This window comes from Salvelinus sp. IW2-2015, linkage group LG23, assembly GCF_002910315.2.
Source record: "Salvelinus sp. IW2-2015 linkage group LG23, ASM291031v2, whole genome shotgun sequence".
Lineage (NCBI taxonomy): Eukaryota > Metazoa > Chordata > Actinopteri > Salmoniformes > Salmonidae > Salvelinus > Salvelinus sp. IW2-2015.
In genome coordinates, this window is record NC_036863.1 from 47,070,845 (window position 1) to 47,079,427 (window position 8,583).

Genomic DNA, 8,583 nt, shown 5'->3' on the forward strand with positions numbered 1-8,583 from the left:
GTTTTGGACAAAAAGACTAAAATCACCAGGGATTCAGCTAAAAATACATATTTCCTAAATAAAATGTATTCCCACAAAAAAAATGTAATCAACYTATGAAATTGTTATTTTACAATACAATCTATTTTGGGGCTTAGTTGTAGTCAATTGACAGTGTACAAATTATTCAAATTATTTTCAGTTAGTTTCGACAAAAATCGTCCAGCGGCTGAAACTAGTTCCCTGGCCGAGGCTATGCCTGTAGGGCCTATGCTACATGATTTACCAACTGAGGAAGTGGGAACTCAAAACACATTATCTAAATTGCTAACTCTAAATCGGATAGTATTGCTAGATGGCAGTGAAATTGATCTAACATTAAATGTAATCCTACAAAAATGTTCCATAGGTAGGCCTATATAGGCTACTTGGTGTAGGCCTATTCAACGCAAATGGCTCGCTCTGTATCATCAACTACACTGTTTGTAAAGTGGTGTTATTTCCTTTATTGACAGTTAAGAAATAATTATTACTCACATTAAGCTGAGACTCCTCCTTTTGAAAACAGCAACAGTAGTTTGTTTTAGAAACTGTCTTGCTGGCAATTACGTTTCAAAATGTAGCTCAACTGTCATGTCAGTATGCTGTCGCTTATCAGAATGCATCTCTCTCTTCACGTCGTGTGCAAAGGGGGGAGCGGGAGTGAGAGCCAGCAGCGAAACCGGGACAGGGCAGATACTTTCATTGCAGGAAGCAGGTTAATGAACATTGCTGTCGACCAAATAATGGCTTCCGAACCAAAACAACAAACATCTTGAAAGTGCGCTTTAAGTATTATTTAAAAAAATTACAAAATTTGCCATGGTGGGAACAATTAAGCAGCGGCACAATATGGAAACACTAATCATCTCCATCACATTTTTTAAGACCTTTGAAAATGGAATCTAAGACATTTAAGACTTCATTTAAGGACCGAAACACACCCTGATAAATATACAATGAACTACAAAAAAATACTGAACCTATTCCCGACACAAAACATGAGGGTGGGAAAAGGCTGAGGGGATGTTCTTACAATTCGATTAAATTGTGTGTGTATAACATAATTCTATTTCCATTTTTGCGTCCAAAATGGCACCCTATTGCCTATATAGTGAACTACTTTTGACCAGAGCCCTATGGGTCCAGGTCAAAAGCAGTGCACTATACAGGCCATTTAAGAAGCACCTGTGTTGAGGCATACCTTTTGAGCAATTCTCCCTTGTATACTTTGCAATTAAATGCGGCATCTATTACCTACTCAAATTGTGGGGAGGAAAAGCTGAGGAGATAGGCCCATGTTTTTTTGTGGGTGTACCTTTTTGAGCAGGTCTCTCTTGCTGGCAGAGTGAAGCACCTCTGGGATCTGCAGGTTAGCATCGACACTAAGGCGATGCTGTTTGGGGGTGGTAGGTCTCTTGCTGCTGGAGTATGACGGCCGTCTCTGTGGAGGACCTGCCGCCTTCCCATGAGCCTCCTCTGACGACAACTTCAGACTGATGAAGGAATTAGTTAATTTATTTGACAATTTTAAATAAATGTGGGCAGTTTCCCGACGACAGAGATTCTCCATTGACCACGCTTTTTAGTCCAGGACTAGGCCCAATCTGTCTGAGAAACCACCCCTTCGTTGCCTCAGTCTTGTGAGTACAAAAATACACAGATATGCAGACACATGTAAGAGCAGTGGTTAGGAGTGAGAACACGCCTTGTACCTGTATTATCTGGGACACACCCTAACCTAACTAACACCACCAGATAACAAGCTGACTATATGTGTCTGGGGTTCAGAGGCAGATACAGTGCCGTGAAAAAGTATTCGCCCCCTTTATAATTCTCTATTTTTGCATATTTTTTGATACCGAATGTTAGACCTTTAACCAAAACCTAATATTAGGTTAGGTCTTACATGAAAATGGTTAATAAGAAACAAATTAGAAGTTTTGGAATGGCCTAGTCAAAGTCCAGACCTAATCCCAATTGAGATGTGGCAGGACTTGAAACGAGCAGTTCATACGTAAACTCACAAATGTTGCCGAGTTAAAGCAATTCTGCATGCAAGAGTGGGCCAAAATTCCTCCACAGCGATGTGAGAGACTGATCAACAACTACAAGAAGCATTTGGTTGCAGTCATTGCAACTAAAAGTGGCACAACCAGTTATTGAGTGTAAGGGGGCAATTACTTTTTCACACTGGGGAATTGGATGTTGCATAACTTTATTGATGTTATTTGTTCACCTGGGTCCCCTTTAGCTAAAATGGCATTTTGGTTGAAGATCTGATAACATTCAGTATCAAAAATATAGAGAATATCAAAATATAAAGTTTTTTTTATATTTTTTTTAAAGGGGGCACATACTTTTTCAAGGCACTAAATACCATTAGGCGAGGATAAGAATACACTGACGTGATGCCACATATACTAGTACACAGCAGACTGAGAACATACCAATATCAAGACTTCGGTACATTCTTAATAACACCCTATTCCCTACATAGTTTACTACTTTTGACCAGAGCCCCATGGCCCATTTGGAAGACAGATAGTTCACAGGATATATCAGCCTACTCACTGTTTGTTCTCTTCCCAGCCACTCCTCCAGCGCTTGGCATTCTCCTTGGTCTCCTTGCCCTCTGAGGTAGTGCGGGGGGAGGAATGCGTGTCCCTGGCCTCAACCGGCCTCTCCTCAGCCGGCCTCTTGGTTCTCCTGGGCTCAGACGAGCTCTTCTTGGGGGTTACCCTCTCCTCTCTGGTGGTCCCGTGCTGGGGGAAGTCCTCATGGTGAGAGGAGTGCTTGCCTCCTGACTGCCTCCCTCCTTTCCCAGGTTTGTGTAAAGGAGGAGAGGGGGAAATGCTCCTGGCTCTCCTCTTGGGGGACCTCCTCTCAGTCTTCCTCTTAGGTGAGTGCAGGTGCAGCGAGGGGGAACGGGAGCGTTTCCTGGCGTTGGTCCTGGCATTCCCTCTGATCTGGTTCTCCGGTTTCTCTACAGGCTCCGGTTTCTCACGCTCCGGTTTGCTGACTGTGCCGTTGGCCATCTTCCCCCTGCCTGATGCCTTCATCACTGCCTCATCCAGCTCTTTCTCCTTATCAGTGCATTTCTTCTTCTCTTTCACCTCTTCTTTCGGTTCGGCCTTGTCATGGAGATGTTTCCTCAGCCTGGGGTCTTTCTTGCCCGTGGTGTCCGCTGTCGTCTTCACGTTCTCAGCCTCATAGTGCTTGCTCTTCCCAAGCACCCCTTTAGCCATGGGAGAGAGGGACTTGGACTTGGTTTTCACTTCTAGAAGCTCTTTCTTGGGGGGCCGTGTCCTCTCGGGCCTGCCGGGTCGCTCTGGCAGCTGTTTCTCCGGTGTGTGTGCTGGTCCTCCCATACCGTGGCCTTCTTTCTTATGGCTGGTTGATTCTTTGGCCTGGAGGGCCCCTGGGCCGGCCCGGTTGAGGCGGGGGTCCCTGGTGGGGGGTTTGGGGTCAGAGACAGGGGGGATACAGGGTTTGATGACAGAGGGAGGCAGGGTGGCCTTTGGCACTATTGCTGGAGTTGACAGCACCACGTTAGCAGCCTGAAATGTAAAAGAGGGGCAGGACTGAGAACATCTTGTGTTTAGTAAACGAGACAGTGCACCAGAAGACACGAAGAAAATATAACAGAAACCTACCTGTTTAAAATTGTATTATTAATAGATTTTAAATGTTTAAGTTACAAAACACCAACACTTCTGAAAGTGTCTACATTCACCCTGAGGACCAAACCTATTTTTTTTTTTTTTAAACATTTAAATTAGATTTTCAAAAGGGGGAAATGGGTACAATAGTGAGTCTCACCAGTTGTGCTTTGGTCTGCTCCAGCTCAAGCTCAATCTTCTTCTGTTGTAGCTCCAGTAGCTGTTTCTGCTTGGCCAGCAGCTGCTGCCTTATCACCTGCTCCTGGGTGATGCTCTTCTCACTGACGCTGGGGACCACTGCAGGCTGGGGAGCAGGGGCTGGGGCACGGACTAGGGGTGCGGGGGACAGGGCCCTAGGGGAGGTCACCTCCTCAGGCTAGAGCGGGGAGAAAACATTCAGGGATGGGAAGGACTCAGGTCGACAGGTAGCGGAGTGTGTGTTTGTGTAGAAATGTCGAAATGTCCAGTGTTGCAAAGGGTCAGGATGTCTTTTACTTTATGGATCATATTGTCACGAAGGTTGTGCAATAAACAGCAAAACTTGAATAACTTYGGCGCAGTTTCTACTTTCCTCTATCCACAGATGCTTTCAGAACAGCAGATCCTCCTCTCGGACACATACAGATACACAGACAGTTTACTCACATGTTTTAAAAATTTAGGGTTGACATGAATGCTGGCGTTCACAGTAGGGGGCAGTGCTTTGATGGGCCAGGCCGGGTCGTGAGAGTTGACTCGCACGTCCAGAGCATAGAGTTTCTTCAGCGGGAAGATCTCATCCCAGGTGGAGCGTAATTTGAACAGACTTTTCCTAGTGTTCTCATCCACCTACAAAACAGAGGACACAGCTTGGACCACAGTTCAACTCAAAGACCTGCAGCACAGTACTTCACAAACTAACACATTCTACCTTCAAAGGCCTATAGTTTAGCAGTACATTGAATTCAGGCAAGATCAAGAAGGCACTTGGAAAATGTGTCTAATTACACTAACGAAGGTGCTTTGTATTAACTGTTAAACAGTGTGAAATATTACACATTCTGTATACCACACTGCATTTTAATGCAAAGACAATTAATGACTTGGATATTTTCCAAATCAAGCACTTCCCCAAATCAAAGGGGAACCACACCAACACCATTTTATTAGTAAAAATGCATTATACAAGGAAAGAGATAGAAGAGACTAGACATTAAAAGCAAGCAGTACAGTGGTCAGCTAATTTTATAAAAGGTGCTTATTAATCTTCAAGAATGCACAAAAATATAAAGTAGTATATACCTTTTCAAAAACACATATAAATGAAGTGACTAGGTTTTTAGCAAACACTGCAAGGTATTCGCCTCCAACATTCTTCACTATGGAATCCACTAAGTACAAAACTGGAAGCTTCTCGGCAGCTGGAGCCTAGGGTAATAGAAAACTCAACAAGTTTAGAAAACAACAGGGGTTAATACCAACATTTCAGATAAAAGGCATCACATTCATTATGTATTAGTTAAGCAAAAAGTTAACACGTAAGAAGTGTTTGGGCTAGGAAAAAAATCCTTGTCAGTCTTGGGTAATAATTGCAAAGTTATTTTTAAAAAATGTCAAAATCAATTGATTGTCCGTGGCATGAAAAAAAAAATGTATTGTAGGAAAAAACAGTTGAAAAACAATTGTCATGTAGGGGGAAAACTGTTACAAAAATCTGTCTATTTTCACATGAACTGTTGTGCAATGCACCGGTTACAGGATCAAGGTGAAAAAAAAAAAAAAATCCATTAGGAAAATACCAGTCCAAAAGTATCTTCATTCTCGAACAAAACATTGAATGTCCATAAAAAGTACTTTGTTCAACTATTACTTGTGTCTTGTATTGGGTGCAGAAAAAAAAAAATTTGTCCATCCAGAAGAAATGGTTAAAGTTTTCCTTTTTTTTTTTTTTTATTACCTCCAAAGAGTGTCTCTGGCAGAGAGATCACTCCATGTACCGTTCCCGTTTTATTGAATGAAGTCACTGTTATAACATCCCACTCTGAGGGGCAGTCCATTTGAAGAAGTATTATCTCCCTTTTAGAACAAAAATAGGATGTAACACACTAAGAGGCGGTCGACAAGAAGAGAGCAGGATTTGGGGTGGGTTCATTTAAAATGTGCAATTGCAAGATAAGTCTTGAACAATGTGCCATGAACAATGTGCCATGAAAAGCAAATCACTAGGACTTTACTTGATAAATGGTCATGAGTAAACATGACAATTTCAGTTGTAAACCCAATTCACATGTCAATAAAACACAAAATAATTCAAACTATACAAATATACTGCATTTAAGCCAATAGACATTCCCATATAAATGGTGAACGCCTTGGTTCTGATAAGTGACAATGATCATCACATTGATCAAAAACGGATTTGAACACCAATCAGGCAATAACCAGAGATCTGATTCTGTACCAATAAATTACACTGGGAAATAAAAAAGACAAAAAGCATATTTCATATTTTTTATTATCACATTTTACCATTCATTGACATTTCAAAATTCAAATAGATAATATCAAAAGCAGCTGATAAGTCAAATTGAAAGAGACCAGTTTACTTTCACAAGAAAACTATTGACACTATTCTAAATTTCAACAGCTACATATTCGGTCTGCATCTGTGTGTACCTATTATTTGTTTTGTTATTATTACTTCAGCTAGCTAGATACTTTTGTCTAACAATAACTTACCAGCAGTAACGTTAGGCCTGTAGGCCACCTGAAGTTACAAACAGATTATCTTTCCTGCTACTGGATCAGCCGATCGACCCGTGCATGGCAGTAATTAGTTATTTTATTGGAGGTGCACAAGAGGTGGATTTCAAAAACAATAGTTTCTTTCCACACGATACATTTTTTCGGTTACAAATTTTGTGGAAGTACATACCAGCCGTAACGGCAGTGATTACAATAGTTGCTCAGCGAACCTCCATTATTTGGTAAGTAGCGGACTTTTTTTTGACATTATTAAGCCTGAAAATCTGCTTCATGGCCTTAAAGGAGACTCCCCATATTCAACGTATCCTGTACCAGATTCTGGTTCAAGTAATTTATGTAGAAAGTGAAACAAGGCCTAAATGTATTCAATAACTATTTTGCATTGTTAGGTAGGCCAGTGTGTACTGGTTTAAATTTGCCAATTGATGTGGCCAAACCACGTGTGTAAACCTGTCAAACTTGTGGAATGCTTTGCACTGGCATGCTAGCGTTAGCTAACTGAAATAGCCAACATTAAGTTTCCTCCGTCATGTCGCCATATTTGATTCGGTTTCGGTACCGTTAACGTGTTTCCAAATAACGTTAAGTTCTGAAATGTGAAAAATATCCCACAGCATAACGTCTTTATATAAGATTTGACAAATAATGGTGGCTTCCTAACGTTACTCTGATCTGGCGACTGAATTTCTGAATAATTTCCTAGCAAACGACAATCGGCTTTCCGAAATGACATGTTAACGTTAGCTAGCTAGTTCAGGGGATAACATTAGCTAGCCGTAGGTAATGTTACATTACCTTTCTAAATGTAATCAGCATGAAATTAATTGCTATAACGTTAATATTTTGTTGAAACGAAACTGGTACTGTTGACAAGAAACGTTAGCCAACGTTATGTCGCCACACCAAGAACAGCGATTCAACAGTGTTGCCGCCATGATGTTGCCATGGGCAGCTGTTTCAAGGCTACTGTTAGCTTACACATAGCTTTCTTCATCGAAGTTAATAGCTGAAATTGAAAATTCTATATTCATAAAAACCTTGGTGATTTGTGCTTCAATTATTGCGACGATATCCTTGGCGAAGTGCAGATTCTCCTCTGCCAGAATGGTCAGCATGTTGATGTGAGGTTTACTGTTGAATGTCAAATCTTCGAGGGAGGACTGATACTCTCGGCAGGCATCTTCCCTCGCCGCGTCGTCCATCTTTGCGATGTGTGATCGATCAAATACTAAACCAATCTTATCAGAAACATAACCATTTATTACGAGGCAGTCCATAAACACATTTGACTTTATATTTATTTTCCAACTCGTTACGAATTATTTGTATTCCCTTTACATCTGTAATCGACGTTTCCACTCTTCTTTTTTATGTCAGAAGATGGCGGCTGCAACTCGATCAACTAAACGCGTCATACAAAATAATTTTTATACAGCCTCAGTTGGTGTCCTCCTATTGGATAGTTTGAGTTGCGTGCGCGTGAACTTTTTGCGAACGACTCATTCATTCAACCTAATTGGTCAAAATGTTAACATCTCCGGTTAGCCAATCAAATTCGAATGCATTGCATAATAGATGGATTACATGCTGACTAAACCGGCTTCTCGCGTGCGCATGTTGTTTTGTCTGTCCTCCAGCAGCGTCCATGACTCGCAGGTTAAAGTACCAAAACAAACAAACTATATGAATTTGGGGAGGGGTCGAAATATTTATGGTTATTTAGCTAGCTCGCTGTTGCTAGGAGATAGTCCTAGGAGATAGTGGAGATAGATAGTGGAGCGAGATGAATTTGGGCCGAGATTCTGCACATTTTCTCATTGATCAAACATTTGATATCCATACAGTTTTCTGTTTCCAAAACTAGAATCTGTAACATAGTGGGTTGCATCTAGTAGACTTTACCCTATGCCAAATGTTGTAACAATTGCATTGTTTAGAAGGAGTGCATGGGTAAATTGAGTTATTGCACATGCGCACTTCACAGAGTAGGGGTTCCCTAACGGAAATAAGCAAGTAAATGCTAGAATGAACCAATATGATCTCACTAGATCGTGCTTGGCTCTGCCCACTATGATTAATTTTCTCCCATTGGAAATTACAGGTTCTGGTCTATCTTGGGTTAGTTATAACAAATCTTTGGGAGAGGCAGGATTTGCGA

General features: G+C 41.3%; 1 protein-coding gene across 2 annotated transcripts in view; it reads right to left on the reverse strand.

The window, feature by feature from the left end:
• Positions 1 to 7,830, reverse strand: part of pcf11 (PCF11 cleavage and polyadenylation factor subunit) — a 28,676-nt gene extending 20,846 nt beyond the window's left edge. Inside the window, exons 1-6 of one of the 2 annotated variants that reach the window (XM_023969155.2) lie at positions 7,463 to 7,830; positions 4,962 to 5,087; positions 4,326 to 4,508; positions 3,841 to 4,056; positions 2,593 to 3,578; positions 1,337 to 1,514 (exon numbers count right to left, since the gene is read on the reverse strand). In XM_023969155.2, coding sequence (XP_023824923.1) covers positions 1,337 to 1,514; positions 2,593 to 3,578; positions 3,841 to 4,056; positions 4,326 to 4,508; positions 4,962 to 5,087; positions 7,463 to 7,702 — 1,929 coding nt within the window. In that variant the 5' untranslated portion in view covers positions 7,703 to 7,830. Of the gene's footprint in view, positions 1 to 1,336; positions 1,515 to 2,592; positions 3,603 to 3,840; positions 4,057 to 4,325; positions 4,509 to 4,961; positions 5,088 to 7,462 lie in introns of both variants that reach the window. The other variant, XM_023969154.2, reaches the window with a different exon arrangement.
• Between the last annotated feature and the right edge of the window lie 753 nt (positions 7,831 to 8,583).